Source organism: Oncorhynchus masou, chromosome 11, assembly GCF_036934945.1.
Source record: "Oncorhynchus masou masou isolate Uvic2021 chromosome 11, UVic_Omas_1.1, whole genome shotgun sequence".
Taxonomy (NCBI): domain Eukaryota; kingdom Metazoa; phylum Chordata; class Actinopteri; order Salmoniformes; family Salmonidae; genus Oncorhynchus; species Oncorhynchus masou.
The window spans coordinates 17,792,421-17,818,618 of NC_088222.1; the positions used below are offsets into that span (position 1 = coordinate 17,792,421).

Sequence of the window (26,198 nt, forward strand, 5' to 3'; positions counted from 1 at the left end):
TTGCTCTCACTTTGTCTCTCACTTTGTGTCTCTCTGTGTGTCTCTCTGTGTGTCTCTCTCTCTCTCTCTTGCTCTCACTTTGTCTCTCTCTGTCTCTCTGTCTCTCTCTCTCTGTCTCTCTCTCTCTGTGTCTCTCTCTCTGTGTCTCTCTCTCTGTCTCTGTCTCTGTGTCTCTCTCGCTCTGTCTCTCTCTCTCTGTGTGTCTCTCTCTCTCTGTGTCTTTCTCTCTGCGTCTTGTCGTGGCATTTTTCTGCTTTACCAAATGAGTTACAAACTTCACACACCCGTCAGAGTTATACTTAAACTACATATTTTTTAATAATAAGCTTTGCAATAGCCTTTTTGACTTTCAATGATGCGCCATCTCTAATGAACCATTGAAAAGTACCACCAGAAAAGTACAAAGATCTTTTATAGCCAAGATACACCCCTCTCAACTTACACTGACGAACCACAGATCTTAGGAACAGTTCACAAAGGTTAAGATTTGCTGTGTCAACAGTTCCCATTGTAAAGACCAGTGTCTGGCCCCCTCACTCAAATCAAATCAAAATCAAATGTATTTATATAGCCCTTCGTACATCAGCTGATATCTCAAAGTGCTGTACAGAAACCCAGCCTAAAACCCCAAACAGCAAGCAATTGCGGTGTAGAAGCACGGAGGCTAGGAAAAACTCCCTAGAAAGCCCAAAACCTAGGAAGAAACCTAAGAGAGTAACCAGGCTATGAGGGGTGGCCAGTCCTCTTTTGGCTGTCCCGGGTGGAGATTATAACAGAACATGGCCAAGATGTTCAAATGTTCATAAATGACCAGCATGGTCAAATAATAATAATCACAGTGGTTGTCGAGGGTGCAGCAAGTCAGCACCTCAGGAGTAAATGTCGGTTGGCTTTTCATAGCCGATCATTAAGAGTATCTCTACCAACTCTCTCTAGAGAGTTGAAAACAGCAGGTCTGGGACAGGTAGCACGTCCGGTGAACTCCACTCACTCCAAAAGGGAACCATCTCTCCCTGATACGGCATAGAACAGAACCATTAGCTCATGTTATCTGGAATGCTCTTTAGGCTTTATTATCCAAAGACATCTTAAATCTCCTCTGTCAGTGCTATCTCATAGAGGCCCATCCTCAGTGGAACACACACACAATACTCTATTCTGTCCAATGTAACAACTATTATAATGCAATACAAAGATTATAATATAATCTTACAAGCATTATAACGTAATCATTCATTTTTCCACGACAGTCTCTCTCTCTCTCTCTCTGTCTCTCTCTGTGTCTCTCTCTCTCATTGTGTGTGTGTGTGTGTTATGGGAGGGAGTGTTGGCAGACTGTGTGTCATGTCCAGGCCTGTTCTAGCAGAGTAATCCTACTGTAATGTGTTGTAGTTACACTGGCAGAGCCCCGGTAGACCCCATGATACTGCAGGCTCGCAATGATGACATCACTCCTTTTTAGGATGTTTTTATGGTTTCTTTAGTGCACAATCAATGCTTCGAAAGAAAAGCCCTTGTCTAGGCACTGCATCTCAATGCTTGAGGCATCACTACAGACACCCTGGTTCGATTCCAGGCTGTATCACAACCGGCCGTGATTAGCAGTCCCATAGGGCGGCACATAATTTACCCAGCGTCGTCCAGGTTTGGCCGGTGTAGGCAGTCATTGTAAATAATAATTTGTTCTTAACTGACTTGCCTAGTTAAATAGAAAATAAAATAAAAAAAATGTTTGCGTACTTTCCCCCTCTTGAAATTGTATTGGCCCTGTCAGATGTCTTTGAAATTGACCTTAATTGGGACTCTAGAAGGCATCACTGGTTAACGATCGTGAAATGCTATGAGGAAATAAATCATCCTGTAATTCAGAACCAACCTGAGTATGAGTTCCATGCGTTTCCCAAAGGACATACCATGGGTTCAGTAACCATGCATCCTCCCCTCCTCCCCAAGGTATAGAGGAGCCAGCCAGTCACTGTCCTCTGGGGCAGCAGCAGTGGAACAGAAATCCTGTTTGTCCTTAGCTATGCTGCCTGGGGCTGCAGGCTTCAGGATGGCCTCTGGATTAGACATCACACAGGCTGCATCTCTATAATGGAAAGTTATTTTCTCTCCTGTCCCTCAATTTTATAGTCTGAAGGGGCTTGTCTCTTTCAAGCCCCTGAAAACATATTGTAAGTGACAGCAATAGCCAGTGTAAAGACAGACGTTGGGAGACGAGAAGCAAGTACAGGGAGTGAACATTTATTAAGCAACGGACAGAAACATGAAACAGAACACAGACAGCGCATGGACATGACGTTGACAGAGGAGCGGGAGCAGGTGTGACAACCAGACCTGTCATGAAGAATGGACTCTGTTTCCCAAACTCTGTTACTGCGTTCATTTTACATGTCCTGATATGCTTATGGAAGTGAGTCTTTGTTGTCTATTCATGGAACTGGTGTTGAAAAATTGACCTGAAACAGCTTCTTATTCTCAGCCATCTGTTTACTACAGGGGCAGGGCATTTCAGGACAGATTACATACAGTACCATTTAAAAGTTTGGACACACCTACTCATTCAAGTGTTTTTCTTTATTTTTACTATTTTCTACATTGTAAAATAATTGTGAAGACATCAAAACTATGAAATAACACATGGAATCATGTAGTAACCAAAAGAGTGTTAAACAAATCAAAATATATTTTCTTCAAAGTATCCACCCTTTGCCTTGATGACAGCGTTGCACACTCTTGACATTCTCTTAACCAGCTTCATAAGGTAGTCACCTGGAATGCATTTCAATTAACAGATGTGCCTTGTTAAAAGTTAATTTGTTGAATTTCTTTCCTTCTTAATGCATTTGAGCCAATCAGTTGTGTTGTGAAGAGGTAGATGGCCCTATTTGGTAAAAGACCAAATCCATATTATGTCAAAAACAGCTCAAATAAGCAAAGACAGTCCACCATTACTTTAAGACATGAAGGTCAGTCAATCCGGGAAATTTCAAGAACTTTGAAAGTTTCTTCAAGTGCAATTGCAAAAACCATCAAGCGCTATGATGAAACTGGCTCTCATGAGGACCGCCACAGGAAAGGAAGACCCAGCGTTACCTCTGCTGCAGAGGATAAGTTCATTAGAGTTACCAGCCTCAGAAATAGCAGCCCAAATAAATGCTTCACAGAATTCAAGTAACAGACACATCTCAACATCAACTGTTCAGAGGAGACTGAGTGAATCAGGCCTTTATGGTCGAATTGCTACAAAGAAACCACTACTGAAGGACACCAATAAGAAAAAGAGACTTGCTTGGGCCAAGAAACACAAGCAATGAACATTAGACTGGTGGAAATCTGTCCTTTGGTCTGATGAGTCCAATTGTGAGATTTTTGGTTCCAACCGCCTTGTCTTTTTGAGACACAGAGTAGGTGAATGGATTATCCCTGCATGTGTCTTTCCCACTGTGAAGCAGGAGTTGTGATGGGGTGGGGGGGTGCTTTGCTGGTGATGCTTTCTGTGATTTTTTTTACATTCAAGGCACACTTAACCAGCATGAGTACGACAGCATTCTGCAGCAATACGCCATCCCATCTGGTTTGCGCTTAGTGGGACTATAATTTGTTTTTCAACAGGACAATGACCCAACACACCTCCAGACTGTGTACGAGCTATTTGACCAAAAAGGAGAGCGATGGAGTGCTGCATCAGATGACCTGGCCTCCACAATCACCTGATCTCAAACCAGTTGAGATGGTTTGGTATGACTTGGACCGCAGAGTGAAGGAAAAGCAGACAAAAAGTGCTTAGCATATGTGGGAACTCCTTCAAGACTGTTGGAAAAGCATTTCAGCTGAAGCTGGTTGAGAGAATGCCAAGAGTGTGCAAAGCTGTCATCAAGGCAAATGGTGGCTACTTTGAAGAATCTCAAATATAAAATATATTTTGATTTGTTAACTTTTTGGGTTACTACATGTGCTATTTCCTAGTGTTGATGTCTTCGCTATTATTCTCCAATGTAGAAAATAGTTTAAAAAAAAGAAAAACCCTTGAATGAGTCAGTGTACCCAAACTTTTGACTGGTACTGTAAGTGTGACTGACCAGGTTTCCAATCTATTACACTTCACTTCCTTTGACCACCTCCTCTCCGGAATGACCCCAGCAGCTGATAGGCATCACCTGACAGAATTTGTGTCATGGCACCAATGTGACTGATTAGTGTCTGACTGGTTTTGAACCTGGGTTGTCTGTTCACCACAAGACTGTGTTCGCTTGCTACTGACAATCATATACTCTAGTAGTCCAAAGTCTGTGTTCAGTAGATTCCTAACCTTCCCTTGTCCTCTCTGGTCTGTTAAACTCTGCGCTAAAGCCTCTGACAATCAGCTGCAGTTCAGCTCTGTTCAGTAGATTACTAATTCCCCCCTCTCTCCTCCTCTCCTGTCCCCAGTCTGAAGCATGCTCCAGGTGACGGTGTGGTAAAGACCAACCCTTCAAAACGTCACCGGAATCGTCTGAACGGGGAGCTCGACCGGCTGACCAGCCTGCTGCCCTTCTCCCCAGAGGTCAGGGGTAGGTTGGACAAATTGTCTGTCCTGCGGCTCAGCGTGGGATATGTCAAGGTCAAGAGCTTCTTCCATGGTGAGTGGGGTTGGAGGTGCACACACACAGAGACGCACGCACACACCATACATACAGGCACGCACACACCATACATACAGGCACGCACACACACACTACGTTTATCGTTAAACTCACTGTTGGAAAGTAATGCACAGGCTATTAACATGCTCTACAGCAGGGATCATCAACTAGATTCAACTCGAATGGATGGTCAGGAGGCCGGAAACATAACTTCAAATCATTTGTAGACTGCAAATTGACTGCAAGTGTTTCCAAGCGTGTGAATGAGAGCACGTTCTTTGGTATTTTTCTCTGGTAAAGACAATAACGATTCTCCGTTTTACATTTTATCGTTTATTTGCATATTAGGGTACCTAAGTTTTGATTATAAATGTTGATTGACTTGTTTGGATAAGTTTACTGGTAACGTTTAGGATTCATTTTGTATGCATTTTGAAAGAGGGAAACCGAGTGGATTATTGACTGAAGCGCGCCATCTAAACTTAGTTTTTATGGATATAAAGAAGGACATTATCGAACAAAAGGACCATTTGTAATGTAACTGTGACCTTTTGGAGTGCCAACAGAAGAAGATCTTCAAAGGTAAGGCATATATTATATCGCTATTTCTGACTTTCGTGTTGCAACTCCCTGGTTGAAAATGATTTGTTATGCATTTGTGTGCTGTGCGCTGTCCTCAGATAATCGCATGGTTTGCTTTCGCCGTAAAGCCTTTTTGAAATCTTACACGGGAGCTGGATTAACAACAAGTTAAGCTTTATTTTGATGTATTGCACTTGTGATTTCATGAAGGTTTAATATTTATAGTAATTTAACTCGAATTTGGCCCTCTGCAATTTCACTGGAAGTTGTCGAAATGGGACGCTACCGTCCCACTGATCCGCAAGAAGTTAACGTTGCTCCACCCCAGGAAGAGTAATGGGGATCCATGATAAATACTAAATTTAAAAAATACTGTTTTAAGCAATGAGCCTAACGCAACAGATGAGAACGTTTAGCTTAAAATGTTGATAAACTATTGGTCTATTTCTTCACAGTATAAGCACAGCAATACGCTCACAGCAATAGGCTATAAGCACAAATGTTCAATTAGTAGGAAAACACCATTCTCAAAAGTGACCACAAATGCGATTATGCATGTAATGCTTTTATTATAAAGGTGCATTTTTATGGTGAAAATGATCTTCTCCAACTTGAAACTCACACGCTGTGTGTGTTTGCCATTTAGGCTCTACACCTGTTGTAAAGCGGTGGCATGTCACTAGTAAAGATTGATAAAAGTAAGGGGCCTAGACAGCTGCCCTGGGGAATCCCGGATTCCACCTGGATTATGGAGAGGCTTCCCTTAAAGAACACCCTCTGTGGTCTGTTAGACAGGTAGCTCTTTATCCACAATATAGCAGGGGGTGTAAAGCCATAACACATACGTTTTTCCAGCAGCAGACTATGATCCATAATGTCAAAAGCCGCGCTGAAGTCTAACAAAACAGCCCCACAATCTTGTTATCTTTCATAATTTGGTCAGATATACAGTACCAGTCAAAAGTTTGTACACACCTACTCATTCCGGGGGTTTTCTTTACTTTTACTGTTTTCTACATTGTAGAATAATGGTGAAGACATCAATACTATGAAATAACACATATGGAATCATGTAGTAACCAAAAAAAACGTTAAACAAATCAAAATATATTTTATATTTGAGATTCTTCAAAGTAGCCACCCTTTGCCTTGATGACAGCTTTGCACACTCTTGGCATTCTCTCAACCAGCTTCATGAGGTAGTCACATGGAATGCATTTCAATTAACAGGTGTGCCTTGTTAAAAGTTAATTTGTGGAATTTCTTTACTTCTTAATGCTTTTGAGCCAACCAGTTGTGTTGTGACAAGGTAAGGGTGGTATACAGAAGATAGCCCTATTTGGTAAAATACCAAATCCATATTATGGCAAGAACAGCTAAAATAAGCAAAAAGAAATGACAGTCCATCATTAATTTAAGACATGAAGGTCAGTCAGTCCGGAAAATGTCAAAAACTTTGAAAGTTTTTTCAAGTGCAGTTGCAAAAATCATCAAGCGCTATGATGAAACTGGCTTTTATGAGGACCGCCACAGGAAAGGAAGACCCAGAGTTACCTCTGCTGCAGAGAATAAGTTAATTTGTTCAATCACCCGACCTCAACCCAATTGAGATGGTTTGGTATGAGTTGGACCGCAGAGTGAAGGAAAAGCAGCCAACAAGTGCTCAGGATATGTGGGAACTTCTTCAAGACTGTTGGAAAAAGCATTCTAGTTGAAGCTGGTTGAGAGAATGTCAAGAGCTTGCAAAGCTGTCATCAAGGCAAAGGGAAGCTACTTTGAAGAATCTAAAATATATTTGATTTGTTTAACACTTATTTGGTTAGTACACAATTCCATATGTGTTATTTCATTGTTTTGATGTCTTCACTATAATTTTATAATGTAGAAAATAAAGAATGATGAGTGTCCAAACTCTTGACTGGCACCGTACTTGGATGTGTAGTGCCAGCGTTTGTTGCTGGCATGTCATGCCTACGTTTGCTTATCTTGCCACTGAAAAATCATTAAAGTGGTTGGCAAAATCAGTTGGTTTTGTGATGAATGAGCCATCTGATTCCATGCCTTTTTTCCCATGCTCCAATGTTTTTTATTATCATTCTTTATGTAATATATCTTTGTTTCAAAGTGTAGTTTCTTCTTCTTTTTAATTCAGTTTAGTCATATGATTTCTCAATTTGCCAATCGGTTGTGCAGCCAGACTTATTTGCCATTCCTTTTGCCTCATCCCTCTCAACCAGACAATTTTTCAATTCCTCTTCAATCCACAAGGATTTAACCGTCTTTACAGTCATTTTCTTAATGGGTGCTGCTTATTAGTAATTGGAATAAGTGATGCAGCGTCTGTTTGCTCCTCATTCCACACCACGGACCAACAAATGTTCTTTACATCAACAACATAGGAATCACTACAAAACTAATTTCATGCTAGTGGTTGTATCAATTTGGGATCTATCGCATCCCACAACTTTCCCAGACTATGTTTGTAATATTTATTTTTAGCACAGAATAGAAAAGGTTAACTTTTGTACAATGGGGGTAGTAGATTGACATAGGCTATTGCTTTTTCTGTTCGTTATGCCTACTGATCTTGTTGGCTGACAAAAAGTACATGTGCACAGTTCTTCCAATATCTTCAATATGTGGTTCGGATTTGGATAAGGATGAGTGCAGTTGCGTCCTCTGTGTCTGTTTTCACTTGTAGCCTGTGAGAAAGACCTGATCACGTGACAGAGAGCCATGTGAGTGAGAGGTGCTTTGGCACGCAGCCAGGAGAAGGGAATTATTATAGTATTCAGCCCAAGGGCACAACAGCCACTGGCCGCAAGAGGCATGGGAGGATTACGGCTACACGAAGGGGATGCAGCGAGGAGATTTGAGGTATTATCAACTGCTTGTCACTAATACTAATAGTTGCTCAGGGAAAAAGATTTTGTTTAACAAGTAATATTTTTTTATATCTGAAGTTAGGATTCAGTCTTTCAAGTTGAGTGTTTTTTCCTCTGAGTTTAGGTGGTATGGCTATGGTACATTTTAAGGATCTGTATGGTGAATGGTAGTGTTGTTTTCATGTCTATGTCCTGTTGTCTGTCTGAGGTGGCTGAAGCCTAGCTGTCTAGCTGTCTAGAAGCCTAGCTGTCTGTTGTCTGTCTGACTCAAAGGAGAACAGAGAGATTGAAATAAGAGTTGACACGGAATCCTTCTGACCCACATTTGTTCCAGTGTGTTGGTTGATGTGTTGTGTATTTGTGTCTGGGCCTTTTTATTGGCCCTGTGTGTGTGTGTGTGTTTTTCTGTAGTAATTGTCCGTGAGGAGCATGTCTATGGTATACTGCCAGGGTACAGTGCCATCCCATGTCTATGGTATGCTGCCAGGGTACAGTGCCATCCCATGTCAATGGTACACTGCCAGGGTACAGTGCCATCCCATGTCTATGGTACACTGCCAGGGTACAGTGCCATCCCATATCAATGGTACACTGCCAGGGTACAATGCCATCCCATGTCTATGGTACACTGCCAGGGTACAGTGCCATCCCATGTCTATGGTACACTGCCAGGGTACAGTGCCATCCCATGTCTATGGTACACTGCCAGGGTACAGTGCCATCCCATGTCTATGGTACACTGCCAGGGTACAGTGCCATCCCATATCAATGGTACACTGCCAGGGTACAATGCCATCCCATGTCTATGGTACACTGCCAGGGTACAGTGCCATCCCATGTCTATGGTACACTGCCAGGGTACAGTGCCATCCCATGTCTATGGTACACTGCCAGGGTACAGTGCCATCCCATGACTGCGGTACACTGCCAGGGTACAGTGCCATCCCATGTCTATCGTACACTGCCATGGTACAGTGCCATCCCATGTCTATGGTATACTGCCAGGGTACAGTGCCATCCCATGTCTATGGTATACTGCCAGGGTACAGTGCCATCCCATGTCAATGGTACACTGCCAGGGTACAGTGCCATCCCATGTCTATCGCACACTGCCAGGGTACTGTGCCATCCCATGTCCATGGTACACTGCCAGGGTACAGTGCCATCCCATGTCTATCGCACACTGCCAGGGTACTGTGCCATCCCATGTCCATGGTACACTGCCAGGGTACAGTGCCATCCCATGTCTATCGCACACTGCCAGGGTACTGTGCCATCCCATGTCCATGGTACACTGCCAGGGTACAGTGCCATCCCATGACTATCATACACTGCCATGGTACAGTGCCATCCCATGTCTATGGTACACTGCCAGGGTACAGTGCCATCCCATGTCTATGGTACACTGCCAGGGTACAGTGCCATCCCATGTCTATGGTACACTGCCAGGGTACAGTGCCATCCCATGTCTATGGTACACTGCCAGGGTACAGTGCCATCCCATGTCTATGGTACACTGCCAGGGTACAGTGCCATCCCATGTCTATGGTATACTGCCAGGGTACAGTGCCATCCCATGTCTATGGTATACTGCCAGGGTACAGTGCCATCCCATGTCTATGGTATACTGCCAGGGTACAATGCCATCCCATGTCTATGGTATACTGCCAGGGTACAGTGCCATCCCATGTCTATGGTATACTGCCAGGGTACAGTGCCATCCCATGTCTATGGTATACTGCCAGGGTACAGTGCCATCCCATGTCTATGGTATACTGCCAGGGTACAGTGCCATCCCATGTCTATGGTATACTGCCAGGGTACAGTGCCATCCCATGTCTATGGTATACTGCCAGGGTACAGTGCCATCCCATGTCTATGGTATACTGCCATGGTACAGTGCCATCCCATGTCTATGGTACACTGCCAGGGTACAGTGCCATCCCATGACTGCGGTACACTGCCAGGGTACAGTGCCATCCCATGTCTATGGTATACTGCCAGGGTACAGTGCCATCCCATGTCTATGGTATACTGCCAGGGTACAGTGCCATCCCATGTCTATGGTACACTGCCAGGGTACAGTGCCATCCCATGTCTATGGTACACTGCCAGGGTACAGTGCCATCCCATGTCTATGGTATACTGCCAGGGTACAGTGCCATCCCATGTCTATGGTATACTGCCAGGGTACAGTGCCATCCCATGTCTATGGTATACTGCCAGGGTACAGTGCCATCCCATGTCTATGGTATACTGCCAGGGTACAGTGCCATCCCATGTCTATGGTATACTGCCAGGGTACAGTGCCATCCCATGTCTATGGTATACTGCCAGGGTACAGTGCCATCCCATGTCTATGGTATACTGCCAGGGTACAGTGCCATCCCATGTCTATGGTACACTGCCAGGGTACAGTGCCATCTCATGACTGCGGTACACTGCCAGGGTACAGTGCCATCCCATGTCTATGGTATACTGCCAGGGTACAGTGCCATCCCATGTCTATGGTACACTGCCAGGTTACAAACTGAGGATTCAAGTTTTATTAACCATATTTACAGGATATCAAATCAAATCAAATCAAATTTATTTATATAGCCCTTCGTACATCAGCTGATATCTCAAAGTGCTGTACAGAAACCTAGCATAAAACCCCAAACAGCAAGCAATGCAGGTGTAGAGGCTAGGAAAAACTCCATAGAAAGGCCAAAACCTAGGAAGAAATCTAGAGTGGAACCAGGTTATGTGGGGTGGCCAGTCCTCTTCTGGCTGTGCCGGGTGGAGATTATAACAGAACATGGCCAAGATGTTCAAATGTTCATAATTGACCAGCATGGTCGAATAATAATAAGGCAGAACAGTTGAAATTGGAGCAGCAGCACGGTCAGGTGGACTGGGGACAGCAATGAGTCATCATGTCAGGTATTCCTGGGGCATGGTCCTAGGGCTCAGGTCCTCCGAGAGAGAGAGAAAGAAAGAGAGAAGGAGAGAATTAGAGAACGCACACTTAGATTCACACAGGACACCGAACAGGACAGGAGAAGTACTCCAGATATAACAAACCGACCCTAGCCCCCCGACACATAAACTACTGCAGCATAAATACTGGAGGCTGAGACAGGAGGGGTCAGGAGACACTGTGGCCCCATCCGAGGACACCCCCAGACAGGGCCAAACAGGAAGGATATAACCCCACCCACTTTACCAAACACAGCCCCCACCCCACTAGAGGGATATCTTCAACCACCAACTTACCATCCTGAGACAAGGCTGAGTATAGCCCACAAAGATCTCCGCCACGGCACAACCCAAGGGGGGGGGGGCGCCAACCCAGACAGGATGACCACATCAGTGAATCAACCCACTCAGGTGACGCACCCCTTCCAGGGACGGCATGAGAGAGCCCCAGTAAGCCAGTGACTCAGCCCCTGTAATAAGGTTAGAGGCAGAGAATCCCAGTGGAAAGAGGGGAACCGGCCAGGCAGAGACAGCAAGGGCGGTTCGTTGCTCCAGAGCCTTTCCGTTCACCTTCCCACTCCTGGGCCAGACTACACTCAATCATATGACCCACTGAAGAGATGAGTCTTCAGTAAAGACTTAAAGGTTGAGACCGAGTTTGCGTCTCTGACATGGGTAGGCAGACCGTTCCATAAAAATGGAGCTCTATAGGAGAAAGCCCTGCCTCCAGCTGTTTGCTTAGACATTCTAGGGACAATTATGAGGCCTGCGTCTTGTGACCGCAGCGTACGTGTAGGTATGTACGGCAGGACCAAATCAGAGAGATGGGTAGGAGCAAGCCCATGTAATGCTTTGAAGGTTAGCAGTAAACCCTTGAAATCAGCCCTTGCTTTGACAGGAAGCCAGTGTAGAGAGGCTAGCACTGGAGTAATATGATCAAATTTTTTGGTTCTAGTCAGGATTCTCGCAGCCGTATTCAGCACTAACTGAAGTTTATTTAGTGCTTCATCCGGGTAGCCGGAAAGTAGAGCATTGCAGTAGTCTAACCTAGAAGTGACAAAAGCATGGATAAATTTTTCTGCATCATTTTTGGACAGAAAGTTTCTGATTTTTGCAATGTTACGTAGATGGAAAAAAGCTGTCCTTGAAATGGTCTTGATATGTTCTTCAAAAGAGAGATCAGGGTCCAGAGTAACGCCGAGGTCCTTCACAGTTTTATTTGAGACGACTGTACAACCATTAAGATTAATTGTCAGATTCAACAGAAGATCTCTTTGTTTCTTGGGACCTAGAACAAGCATCTCTGTTTTGTCCGAGTTTAAAAGTTCCAAAGTTTGCAGCTATCCACTTCCTTATGTCTGAAACACCTGCTTCTAGCAAGGGTAATTTTGGGGCTTCACCATGTTTCATTGAAATGTACAGCTGTGTGTCATCCGCATAGCAGTGAAAGTTAATGTTATGTTTTCGAATAACATCCCCAAGAGGTAAAATATATAGTGAAAACAATAGTGGTCCTAAAACGGAACCTTGAGGAACACCGAAATTTACAGTTGATTTGTCAGAGGATACACATGGTGTACACCCTCCAATTAAACGCTTACTTGCAGGTTCCTTCTCGACAATGCAACAACAATAAAATATAAAAATACGAACATATATTTATTTAACACTACAAAACATACACAAGACAACATACTGAGCAAGAGGACAAGTACATTAGAGTACAGCAACAACACCAACATCCACAACATCACACCTGCCCAGACCCACCTGCTCAAATGAAATTAAATCAAATTATGTTGGTCACATATACATATTTAGCAGATGTTATTGCGGGTGTAGCGAAATGCTTGTGTTCCTAGCTCCAACAGTGCAGTAGTATCTACAGTGGGGCAAAAAAGTATTTAGTCAGCCACCAATTGTGCAAGTTCTCCCACTTAAAAAGACGAGAGGCCTGTAATTTTCATCATAGGTACACTTCAACTATGACAGACAAAATGAGAAAAAAAATCCAGAAAATCACATTGTAGGATTTTTAATGAATTTATTTGCAAATAAAAAAACAAGAGAACTTGCACAATTGGTGGCTGACTAAATACTTCCTGCCCCACTGTACATGGACAAAAAATGTGCTTTTCTTTCAAAACAAGGACATTTCTAAGTGACCCGAAACCTTTGAATGGTAGTGTACGTCTCGTACCTGAGCCATTGATTTGCGACTCCATTTTGTCTTTATTCTCATGTTTTGCCTGTTTGATTGCCTTACAAAGGGAATAACTACACTGTTTGTATTCGGCCATATTTCCAGTCACCTTGCCATGGTTAAAGGCGGTGGTTTGCGCTTTCAGTTTTGCGTGAATGCTGCCATCTATCCACGGTTTCGGGTTTGAGTAGGTTTTAATAGTCACAGTGGGTACAACATCTCCAATAGACTTCCTTATGAACTCAGCCAATGTATCCGTGTATTCGTCGATGCTATTCACAGAAGCTACCCAGAACATATCCCAGTCCGTGTGATCAAAACAATTTTGAAGAATGGATTCCGATTGGTCAGACCAGCGTTGAATAGACCATAGCATGGGTACGCCCTGTATGAGTTACTTCTTAAATGAAGGGAGGAGCAAAATGGAGTTGTGATCAGATTTGCCGAAGGGAGGGCGAGAGAGGCCTTGTAGGCATTTCAAAAAGTTGAGTAGCAGTTGTTCAGTGTTTTCTCAGTGCGAGTACTACAGTCAATGTTTTGCTAAGCCCCAATCTGTTCCTCATGCCATCATGGCCACCTAATCATCCCCAGCTTCCAATTGGCTCATTCATCCCCTCTCCTCTCCCCTCTATTGATTCCCTAGGTCGTTGCTGTAAATGAGAATGTGTTCTCAGTTAACTTACCTGGTAAAATAAGGGTAAAATAAAAGGAAAGCACATTTTGTAGACCAATATTTACATGTGTATTTGGGGAAGGGGGTATTGGGGGACAAGTGTTGGTGTGTGTATGTGAGTCTATACTGTACCTGTGTTGGTGTGTTCATGAATGCATGTGCTATGTTGCAGAGAATCAGAGCAGGTGGTCAGTCCAATTCAAGTGTTCAGCAGTCTGATAGAAACTGTGTCTGAGCCTGTTGGTATCAGACCTCTGCCCAACGGTAAGGGAGTGAACAACTCGTGGCTGGAGTGTGTGGGGTCCTTGATGATGCTGCTGCGTTCCTCAGACAATGTTTCATGTAGATGTCCTGGATGGGTGAGAGTTTGGTCTCAGTGATGTACTGGGCAGTCTTCACTAGGGCCTTGTGGACGGAGCAATTCCCATACCAGGTCGTGATGCAACCGTTCATGACACACTCGATGATGCAGCGGTAGTATTTTGGAGGACACGGGGCGGCATTGCTGAATTTCTTCAGCCGCCTTAGGAAGTAGAGATGCTATTGCGTAATCTTTGCAAAAGTGGTGGTGTTGTTGGCCCATTTATACTCTAGTCCCGTTAATGTGGATTGGGGCGTGTTCCCTCCTCTGCTTCCTGAAGTCAACAATCAACTCCTTTTGTTTTGCTAATGTTGAGGGAGAGATTGTTGTCCTGGCACCACAATGCCAGTTCACATACCTCATCCCTACAGGCTGACTCCTCGTTGTTGGTTATCAGGCCTACAACCGTGTTGTCGTCAGCAAACTTGATGATGGAGTCTGTGTCGAGAACTCCACCTAACCTTCAGTACCCATAGAGATGGAACTGTTGTATTATCTTCCTCAGTACCCAACTCTCTGAACTACTGACTTCAGATCAGTGCTCTCTCTCTCTCTCATTAATATACAGTTGAAGTTGGAAGTTTACATACACTTAGGTTGGTGTCATTAAAACTTGTTTTCAACCAACGCACAAATTTCTTGTTAACAAACTATAGTTTTGGCAAGACGTTTAGGACATCTACTTTGTGCATGACACAAGTCATTTTACCAACAATTGTTTACAGACAGATTATTTCACTTATAATTCACTGTATTACAATTCCAGTGGGTCAGAAGTTTACATACACTAAGTTGACTTTAAACAGCTTGGAAAATTCCAGAAAATGATGCCGTGGCTTTAGAAGCTTCTGATAGGCTAATTGACATAATTTGAGTCAATTGGAGGTGTACCTGTGGATGTATTTCAAGGCCTACCTTCAAACTCAGTGCCTCTTTGCTTGACATCATGGGAAAATCAATAGATATCAGCCACGACCTCAGAAGAAAAATTGTAGACCTGCACAACACTGGTTCATCCTTGGGAGCAATTTCCACACACCTGAAGGTACCACGTTCATCTGTACAAACAATAGTGCGCAAGAAAAAACACCATGGGACCACGCAGCCGTCATACCGCTCAGTAAGGATACGTGTTCTGTCTCCTAGAGATTAATGTACTTTTGTGCAAAAAGTACAAATCAAACCTAGAACAACTGCAAAGGACCTTGTGAAGATGCTGGAGGAAACCGGTAAAAAGTATCTATATCCACAGTAAAACAAGTCCTATGTCGACATAACCTGAAATGCCGCTCAGCAAGGAAGAAGCCACTGCTCCAAAACCGGCATAAAAAAGCCAGACAATGGCTTGCAACTGCACATGGGGACAAAGATCGTACATTTTTGGAGAAATGTCCTCTGGTCTGATGAAACAAACACAGAACTGTTTGGCCATAATGCCCATTGTTATGTTTGGAGGAAAAGGGGGGAGGACAGCAAGCCAAAGAACACCATCCCAACCGTGAAGCACGGGGGTGGCAGCATCATTTTGTGGGGGTGCTTTGATGCACGAGGGACTGATGCTCTTCACAAAATAGATGGCATCATGAGGATGGAAAATTACGTGGATATATTGAAGCAACATCTCAAGTCATCAGTCAGGAAGTTAAAGCTTGGTCGCAAATGGGTCTTCCAAATGGACAATGACCCCAAGCATACTTCCAAAGTTGTGGAAAAAATGGCTTGAGGACAACAAAGTCAAGGTATTGGAGTGGCCATCACAAAGCCCTGACCTCAATCCTATAGAAAATGTGTGGGCAGAACTGATAAAGTGTGTGCAAGCAAGGAGGCCTATAAACCTGACTCTGTTACACCAGCTCTGTCAGGAAGAATGGGCTAAAATTCACCCAACTTATTGTGGGAAGCTCATTTTAAGGCTCCCTGAAACGTTTGACCCAAGTTAAACAATTTAAAGGCCATGCTACAAAACACTAATTGAGTGTATGTAAACTTCTGACCCACTGGGAATGTGATGAAAGAAATAAAAACTTAAATAAATCATTCTCTCTTCTATGATTTCACATTCTTAAAATGAAGTGGTGATCCTAACTGACCTAAAACAGGGAATTTTTACTTGGATTAAATGTCAGGAATTTTGAAAAACTCAGTTGTCTGCAGTCAGTTTGCAGTCAGTTTGCATTCTCTTGTTTGCAGTCAGTTTGTCTGTGTGTGTATGATGTCCCTGTGGAGAGAGTGTTGAGAGTTGAATACGGCCCAGACACATTTATTTGATAAGGCCGGGTAACAAACAGACAGGCCTTCATGTACTCTTAGTGGGCTCAAGGTTTGTGATTTAATGCATGGTCTTAGTCAGTGAGTTGCAACCGATGTTAAGATCAGAAACATTGCAGATCGAAATATACAGTATAGAGCTGATAGGATTTGTTATTCTGAGTACCATATATGTTTTAGATAACACATATCTATCGGACTGCTCTATATACATGGCACCCTTGGGAATAAGCCCCAGGTGAGTCTGTCCACATCGCCTAGTGTTGGTAACCATGGTTACTCTCTCTCCCCATAACAACGGGGAGCCTTAGCTTATACAGTGGGGCAAAAAGGTATTTAGTCAGCTACCAATTGTGCAAGTTCTCTCACTTAAAAAGATGAGAGAGGCCTGTAATTTTCATCATAGGTACACTTCCAACTATGACAGACAAAATGAGAAAGAAAAATCCAGAAAATCATTTTGTAGGATTTTTTATGAATTTATTTGCAAATTATGGTGGAAAATAAGTATTTGGTCACCTACAAACAAGCAAGATTTCTGGCTCTCACAGACCTGTAACTTCTTCTTTAAGAGGCCCCTCTGCCCTCCACTCATTACCTGTATTAATGGCACCTGTTTGAACTTATCAGTATCAAAGACACCTGTCCACAACCTCACAGTCACACTCCAAACTCCACTATGGCCAAGACCAAAGAGCTGTCAAAGGACACCAGAAACAAAATTGTAGATCTGCACCAGGCTGGGAAGACTGAATCTGCAATAGGTAAGCAGCTTGGTTTGAAGAAATCAACTGTGGGAGCAATTATTAGGAAATGGAAGACATAGAAGACCACTGATAATCTCCCTCCACGCAAGATCTCACCCTGTGGGGTCAAAATGATCACATGGACGGTGAGAAAAAATCCCACAACCACACGGGGGGACCTAGTGAATGACCTGCAGAGAGCTGGGACCAAAGTAACAAAGCCTACCATCAGTAACACACTACGCCGCCAGGGACTCAAATCCTGCAGTGCCAGACGTGTCCCCCTGCTTAAGCCAGTACATGTCCAGGCCCGTCTGAAGTTTGCTAGAGAGCATTTGGATGATCCAGAAGAAGATTGGGAGAATGTCATATGGTCAGATGAAACCACAATATAAATTTTTGGTAAAAACTCAACTCGTCGTGTTTGGAGAACAAAGAATGCTGAGTTGAATCCAAAGAACACCATATCTACTGTGATGCATGGGGGTGGAAACATCATGCTTTGGGGCTGTTTTTCTGCAAAGGGACCAGGACGACTGATCTGTGTAAAGGAAAGAATGAATGGGGCCATGTATCATGAGATTTTGAGTGAAAACCTCCTTCCATCAGCAAGAGCATTGAAGATGAAACGTGGCTGGATCCCAAACACACCGCCCGGGCAACGAAGGAGTGGCTTCGTAAGAAGCATTTCAAGTTCCTGGAGTGGCATAGCCAGCAACAGTGTGTGTGAACCTTGTGAAGACTTACAGAAAACGTTTGACCTCTGTCATTGCCAACAAAGGGTGTATAGCATAGTATTGAGATACACTTTTGTTATTGACCAAATACTTATTTTCCACCATAATTTGCAAATAAATTAATTAAAAATCCTACAATGTGATTTTCTGGATTTTTTTTCTCATTTTGTCTGTCATAGTTGAAGTGAACCTATGATGAAAATTACAGGCCTCTCTCATCTTTTTAAGTGGGAGAACTTGCACAATTGGTGGCTGACTAAATACTTTTTTGCCCCACTGTACCTATCCAGTTCCTCAGATCTGCAGTTGTTTTAGGACTGAAACATCATTATAATGTTTTTGTTGTTGTAGCCCACTGGTTACAGTCACTTCCTGCTTGTTTATGGGGTTACAGCCTCCAGGGCCAATCAGATGTTTATCAGGCTTTTGGTGCTGCTGTGTGTGCAATGGCTTGGCTGGCTGATCATCAGGCCTGTTTCCTGTGTTTGTTGATAAGGAGGGGTGAGGGAGGGAGAGCTGCGGAAGGGGGTGAGGGAGGGGGGGTTGAGCTGGGTTGAATCCCAGTCAATCCAGTCATTAATCTAACTCTTGCCTACCTAACCATTGGTTTCCTCTGGAGTGAGTGGTCCACTTTTACACTCCTCTAATTGATTGGATATTGTTAAGATGTACAGTCAACTGACAAGTGCAAGCTCTGTTAAGTGTAATACAAATTTCAACTACTTGTATTTTAATAGCTCCTGATAACTGCATGCTCTGGTCTAGTGCACACTGACTGTCACAACTGCCTCAGCTGCCTCAGTTTCCAGGACTTGACTGTTATACCAAGTCTTCAAAGTGCCGGTACATTGTATGGAGGGAACTCATCTATTAGCCTACCAATGTTTATCACCAACTCTCTCTCTCTCTCTGTGTGTGTGTGTGTGTGTGTGTGTGTGTGTGTGTGTGTGTGTGTGTGTGTGTGTGTGTGTGTGTGTGTGTGTGTGTGTGTGTGTGTGTCTTTAAGGGAGGCAGAAGTCAAATTCTGTTTCTCACAAAAATAGACATGCTGTTCTATCCACGAAGTTCCTCCCTTTCTGAGCTCTGATAATGTTTCTGACCCTAACCTTGACCCGAGAACCAAAGTGGTGGCTGATATCAGTCCCTAGCAGCCACTGTGGTCAGGAATGAGGATCAGGATATGTGTATCTGGCCTGCTTGGGTGATAAGCAGAAACCACACTCAGAGACACACACAGGCTACAGCTAAAATGTTTTTGTAAAATCATTTTATTTAATTATTTCATATAATTGACATGTGATAAGGCCACACAGATAACCAGAGATAATTACAGACACCTGTGATAATCTGAAGTACCCATAAGGGCCACTAGATGGCTTGTGATATATTATATGGAATGCATGAAAGATAACAAAATTCTGGTAGTTTACTGGGAAACTTACAAAGTTTCCAGTAATATACCCTCCCTTTGCGACCCTAGACAGGACAAGGGAGGACAGGACAGAGCAGGGCAAGACGGGACGGGCCGGACAGGGGAGGACATGACCGGGCAGGAGGACAAATTGTGTAGTTAGGTTAGTCTGGAGACAGGGAGGGCTTACACTCAAATGACTACAGGAGTACAGTCAGAGACAGTCATCTACACACACACACACACACTCCTGGCTGGACCACATGAAAGGGATGGCAGGTGTGTGTGACTGTGTCTGTGTATATGTGTGTATATGTGTGTGTATATATATATATATATATATATCTATATATATATATATATATATATATATATATCTATATATATATATATATATATCTATATCTATATCTATATCCTCCCTTTGCGACCCTAGACAGGACAAGGGAGGACAGGACAGAGCAGGACTTGTGCATGACACAAGTCATTTTTCCAACAATTGTTTACTGACAGATTATTTGTGGGTCAGAAGTTTACATACACTAAGTTGACCTTGCCTTTAAACAGCTTGGAAAATACCAGAAAATGATGTCATGGCTTCAGAAGCTTCTGATAGGCTAATTGACATAATTTGAGTCAACTGGAGGTGTACCTGTGATGTCATGGGAAAATCAATAGAAATCAGACCAGACCTCAGAAAAAAATTGTAGACCTCCACAAGTCTGGTTCATCCTTGGGAGCAATTTCCAAATGCCTGAAGGTACCACATTCATCTGTACAAACAATAGTACGCAAGTATGAACACCATGGGACCACGCAGCCGTCATACCACTCAGGGAAGAAGACGCGTTCTGTCTCCTAAAGATGAACGTACTCTGGTGCAAGAAGTGCAAATCAATCCCAGAACAACAGCAAAGGACTTTGGGAAGATGCTGGAGGAAACCGGTCAAAAGTATCTATATCCACAGTAAAACGAGTCCAATATCGACATAACCTGAAATGCCGCTCAGCAAGGAAGAAGCCACTGCCCCCTAACCGGCTTAAAAAAGCCAGACTACGGTTTGAAACTTCACCTGAAGACAAAGATCGTACTTTTTGGAGAAATGTCCTCTGGTCTGATGAAACAAAAATAGAACTGTTCGGCCATAATGACCATCATTATGTTTGGAGGAAAAAGGGGGAGGCTTGCAAGCCCAAGAACACCATCCCAACCACAGCAACATCTCAAGACATCAGTCAGGAAGTTAAAGCTTGTTCGCAAATGGGTCTTCCAAATGGACAATGACCCCAATGATATTTCCAAAGTTGTGGCAAAATGGCTTATGGACAACAAAGTCAAGGTATTGGAGTGGCCATCACAAACCCCTGACCTCAATCCTATAGAAAATTTGTGGGCAGAACTGAAAAAGCGTGTGCGAGCAAGGAGGCCTACAAACCTGACTCAGTTACATCAGCTCTGTCAGGAGGAATGAGCCACAATTCACCCAACTTATTGTGGGAAGCTTGTGGAAGGCTACCCAAATGTTTGACCCAAGTTAAACAATTTAAAGGCAATGCTACCAAATACTAATTGAGTGTATGTAAACTTCTGACCCACTGGGAATGTGATGAAAGAAATAAAAGCTTAAATAAATCATTCTCTCTACAATTATTCTGACATTTCACATTCTTAAAATAAATTGGTAATACTACCTGACCTAAGGCAGGGAATTCTTTTTCGGATTAAATGTCAAGAATTGTGAAAAACTGAGTTTAAATGTATTTGGCTAAGGTGTATGTAAACTTCCGACCTCATACATACATACATACATACATTTTTTTTATTTTTTTTATTTCACCTTTATTTAACCAGGTAGGCAAGTTGAGAACAAGTTCTCATTTACAATTGCGACCTGGCCAAGATAAAGCAAAGCAGTTCGACACATACAATGACACAGAGTTACACATGGAGTAAACAAACATACAGTCAATAATACAGTAGAAACAAGTAGATATACGATGTGAGCAAATGAGGTGAGAAAAGGGAGGTAAAGGCAAAAACAAGGCCATGGTGGCAAAGTAAATACAATGTAGCAAGTAAAACACTGGAATGGTAGATTTGCAGTGGAAGAAATGCGCAAAGTAGAAATAAAAATAACGGGGTGCATGGGAGCAAAATAAATAAATTAAAATAAATACAGTAGGGAAATAGGTAGTTGTTTGGGCTAAATTATAGGTGGGCAAGGTACAGGTGCAGTAATCTGTGAGCTGCTCTGACAGCTGGTGCTTAAAGCTAGTGAGGGAGATAAGCGTTTCCAGTTTCAGAGATTTTTGTAGTTCGTTCCAGTCATTGGCAGCAGAGAACTGGAAGGAGAGGCGGCCAAAGAAATAATTGGTTTTGGGGGTGACCATAGAGATATACCTGCTGGAGCGCGTGCTACAGGTGGGTGATGCTATGGTGACCAGCGAGCTGAGATAAGGGGGGACTTTACCTAGCAGGGTCTTGTAGATGACATGGAGCCAGTGGAAGCGAGGGCCAGCCAACGAGAGCATACAGTTCGCAATGGTGGGTAATTTATGGGGCTTTGGTGACAAAATGGATGGCACTGTGATAGACTGCATCCAATTTGTTGAGTAGGGTATTGGAGGCTATTTTGTAAATTACATCGCCGAAGTCGAGGATTGGTAGGATGGTCAGTTTTACAAGAGTATGTTTGGCAGCATGAGTGAAGGATGCTTTGTTGCGAAATAGGAAGCCAATTCTAGATTTAACTTTGGATTGGAGATGTTTGATGTGAGTCTGGAAGGAGAGTTTACAGTCTAACCAGACACCTAGGTATTTGTAGTTGTCCATGTATTCAGAGCCGTCCAGAGTAGTGATGTTGGACAGGCGGGCAGGTGCAGGCAGCGATCGGTTGGAGAGCATGCGTTTAGTTTTACTTGTATTTTAGAGCAATTGGAGGCCACGGACGGAGAGTTGTATGGCATTGAAGCTTGCCTGGAGGGTTGTTAACGCAGTGTCCAAAGAAGGGACAGAAGTATACAGAATGGTGTCGTCTGCGTAGAGGTGGATCAGAGACTCACCAGCAGCCAGAGCGACATCATTGATGTATACAGAGAAGAGAGTCGGTCCAAGAATTGAACCTTGTGGCACCCCCATAGAGACTGCCAGAGGTCCGGACAGCAGACCCTCCGATTTGACAAACTGAACTCTATCAGAGAAGTAGTTGGTGAACCAGGCGAGGCAATCATTTGAGAAACCAAGGCTGCCGAGTCTGCCGATGAGGATGTAGTGATTGACAGAGTCGAAAGCCTTCTCCAGATCAATGAAGCTGCACAGTAATGTTTCTTATCGATGGTGGTTACGATATCGTTTAGGACCTTGATCGTGGCTGAGGTGCAACCATGACCAGCTCTGAAAGCAGATTGCATAGCAGAGAGGTTATGGTGAGATTCGAAATGGTCTGTAATTTGTTTGTTGACTTGTCTTTCGAAGACCTTAGAAAGGCAGGGTAGGATAGATATAGGTCTATAGCAGTTTGGGTCTAGAGTGTCCCCCCCTTTGAAGAGGGGGATGACCGCAGCTGCTTTCCAATCTTTGGGAATCTCAGACGACACGAAAGATAGGTTGAACAGGCTAGTAATAGGGGTGGCAACAATTTCGGCAGATCATTTTAGAAAGAAATGGTCCAGATTGTCTAGCCCGACTGATTTTATAGGAGTCCAGATTTTGCAGCTCCTTCAGAACATCAGCTGACTGGATTTGGGAGAAGGAGAAATGGGGAAGGCTTGGGCGAGTTACTGTGGGGGGTGCAGTGCTGTTGACCGGGGTAGGGGTAGCCAGGTGGAAAACATGGCCAGCCGTAGAAAAATGCTTATTGAAATTCTCAATTATAGTGGATTTATCAGTGGTGACAGTGTTTCCTATCATCAGTGCAGTGGGCAGCTGGGAGGAGGTGTTCTTATTCTCCATGGACTTTACAGTGTCCCAGAACTTTTTTGTTAGTGTTGCAGGAAGAAAATTTCTGCTTGAAAAAGCTAGCCTTGGCTTTTCTAACTGCCTGTGTATAATGGTTTCTAGCTTCCCTGAAAAGCTGCATATCACGGGGGCTGTTCGATGCTAATGCAGAACGCCATAGGATGTTTTTGTGTTGGTTAAGGGCAGTCAGGTCTGGGGAGAACCAAGGGCTATATCTGTTCCTGGTTCTAAATTTCTTGAATGGGGCATGCTTATTTAAGATGGTTAGGAAGGCATTTAAAAAAAATACCAGGCAACCTCTACTGACGGGATGAGATCAATATCCTTCCAGGATACCCCAGCCAGGTTGATTAGAAAGGCCTGCTCGCTGAAGTGTTTCAGGGAGCGTTTAACAGTGATGAGTGGAGGTCGTTTGACCGCTGACCCATTACGGATGCAGGCAATGAGGCAGTGATCACTGAGGTCTTGGTTGAAGACAACAGAGGTGTATTTAGAGAGCAAGTTGGTTAGAATGATATCTATGAGGGTGCCCATGTTTATGGCTTTGGGGAGGTACCTGGTAGGTTCATTGATCATTTGTGTGAGATAGAGGGCATCAAGCTTAGATTGTAGGATGGCTGGGGTGTTAAGCATGTTCCAGTTTAGGTCGCCTAGCAGCACGAGCTCTGAAGATAGATGGGGGGCAATCAGTTCACATATGGTGTCCAGCGCACAGCTGGGGGCAGAGGGTGGTCTATAGCAGGCGGCAACAGTGAGAGACTTGTTTTTAGAGAGGTGGATTTTTAAAAGTAGAAGTTCAAATTGTTTGGGTACAGACCTGGATAGTAGGACAGAACTCTGCAGGCTATATTTGCAGTAGATAGAACTGCCCCCTTTGGCAGTTCTATCTTGTCTGAAAATGTGGTAGTTAGGGATGTAAATTTCAGAATTTTTGGTGGTCTTCCTAAGCCAGGATTCAGACACAGCTAAAACATCCGAGTTGGCAGAGTGTGCTAAAGCAGTGAATAAAACAAACTTAGGGAGGAGGCTTCTAATGTTAACATGCATGAAACCAAGGCTATTACGGTTACAGAAGTCATCAAAAGAATAGGGAATAGGAGTGGAGCTCGGCACTGCAGGGCCTGGATTCACCTCTACATCACCAGAGGAACAGAGGAGGAGTAGGATAAGGATACGGATAAAAGCAATGAGAATTGGTCGTCTAGAACGTCTGGAAGAGAGAGTAAAAGGAGGTTTCTGGGGGCGATAAAATAGCTTCAAGGTATAATGTACAGACAAAGGTATGGTAGGATGTGAATACAGAGGGGGTAAACCTAGGTATTGAGTGATGATGAGAGAGATATTGTCTCTAGAAACATCATTGAAACCAGGAGATGTCATCCCATGTGTGGGTGGTGGAACTAATAGGTTGGATAAGGTATAGTAAGCAGGACCAGAGGCTCTACAGTGAAATAAGCCAATAAACACTAACCAGAACAGCAATGGACAAGGCATATTGACATTAAGGAGAGGCATGGTTAGTCGAGTGATCAAAAGGGTCCAGTGAGTAGTGAGGTTGGTTGGGGTTACGGCGATTTAGACAGCTAGCCACGCCATCGGTAGCAAGCTAGCATAGGATGGAGGTCTGTTTTTAGCCACCTCGTGCATTTCCGTCGGGAGGATTAATGGGGTTCCGTGTGGTAGAGGGGATCAATCCAATTTGCAAAAAAAAAATAGATATAGTTATAGAGGCCCAAGAAAAAAAAAAAATTGTCCGATAGGTCTATTCAGATAGCAGCCGAAAAGACAGCTAACGGTTAGCAGGCCGCAGATCAGGTAACGTCGCGATGGAGGAGCCAGCTGGATAACTCCCTCGGGCAGATAACGTCAGTAGTCCAGTTGTGAAGGCCTGGTGGGGCTCCGTGTTGGCAGTAAAACGGGTCCGGATAGGTGATTGTAGCCCAGGAGTGACTGATGGAACTCTTCAGCTGGCTAGCTCCGGAATAATTGATGTTTGCTCCGGAATCGACGTAAGCCGATAGTCACACGGATAGCAGCTAGCCAGCTGCGAGATCCAGCTATAAATGTCCAGAGCTTGCGGTTGAAATCCGGGGACATGGAGAGAAAAATAGGTCCGGTATGTTCTGAACCGCGCCGTACAGAACTGCCGATTAGATTTTTGAGCTAAAGGATAGCTGATGACCACAAACCGTGGTTAGCTGAATACTAACGAATAGCCATTAAAGAAGCTAACTAGCTTCTGGCTAGCTTCTGGCTAGCTTCTATGGAGGATTACAGATTTGAGGTAAATAATACTTTCTTTCTTTTTTATATAAATTGGTAAGGCGGGTTGCAGGAAAGTGTTTTGAAGATGAATTTATGGAAAATAAAAATAAAATATATAAAAAGGTATGCAAAGAAAGTTTATTTATATATATATATATATATATATATATATATATATATATATATATATATATATATACGGGACACGACAAGACGAGGACAAAAGACGTCTTGGTGACATACATAAAATATATAAAAAGGTATGCAAAGAAAGTTATTTTATATATATATATATATATATATATATATATATATATATATATATATATATATATATATACGGGACACGACAAGACGAGGACAAAAGACGTCTTGGTGACATACATACACACGGCTGATATGAAGCGTTGACCATTTTCTCTCCTTTCTTTTGTGTCCTGTTGTCCTACTTACAGATGGAATGACTGCAGATGTTTGTGTGTGTATGCGCATGTGTACATGCCCACATGTTTGTGTTAGCCCT

The 26,198-nt window shown here is 43.4% G+C and overlaps 1 protein-coding gene across 1 annotated transcript in view; it reads left to right on the forward strand.

The window, feature by feature from the left end:
* Positions 1-26,198, forward strand: part of LOC135548230 (aryl hydrocarbon receptor-like) — a 62,705-nt gene that overhangs the window by 1,861 nt on the left and 34,646 nt on the right. The window contains exon 2 of the mRNA XM_064977603.1: positions 4,432-4,622. Within this exon, the coding sequence (XP_064833675.1) occupies positions 4,432-4,622 (191 nt within the window). The remainder of the gene's footprint in view (positions 1-4,431; positions 4,623-26,198) is intronic.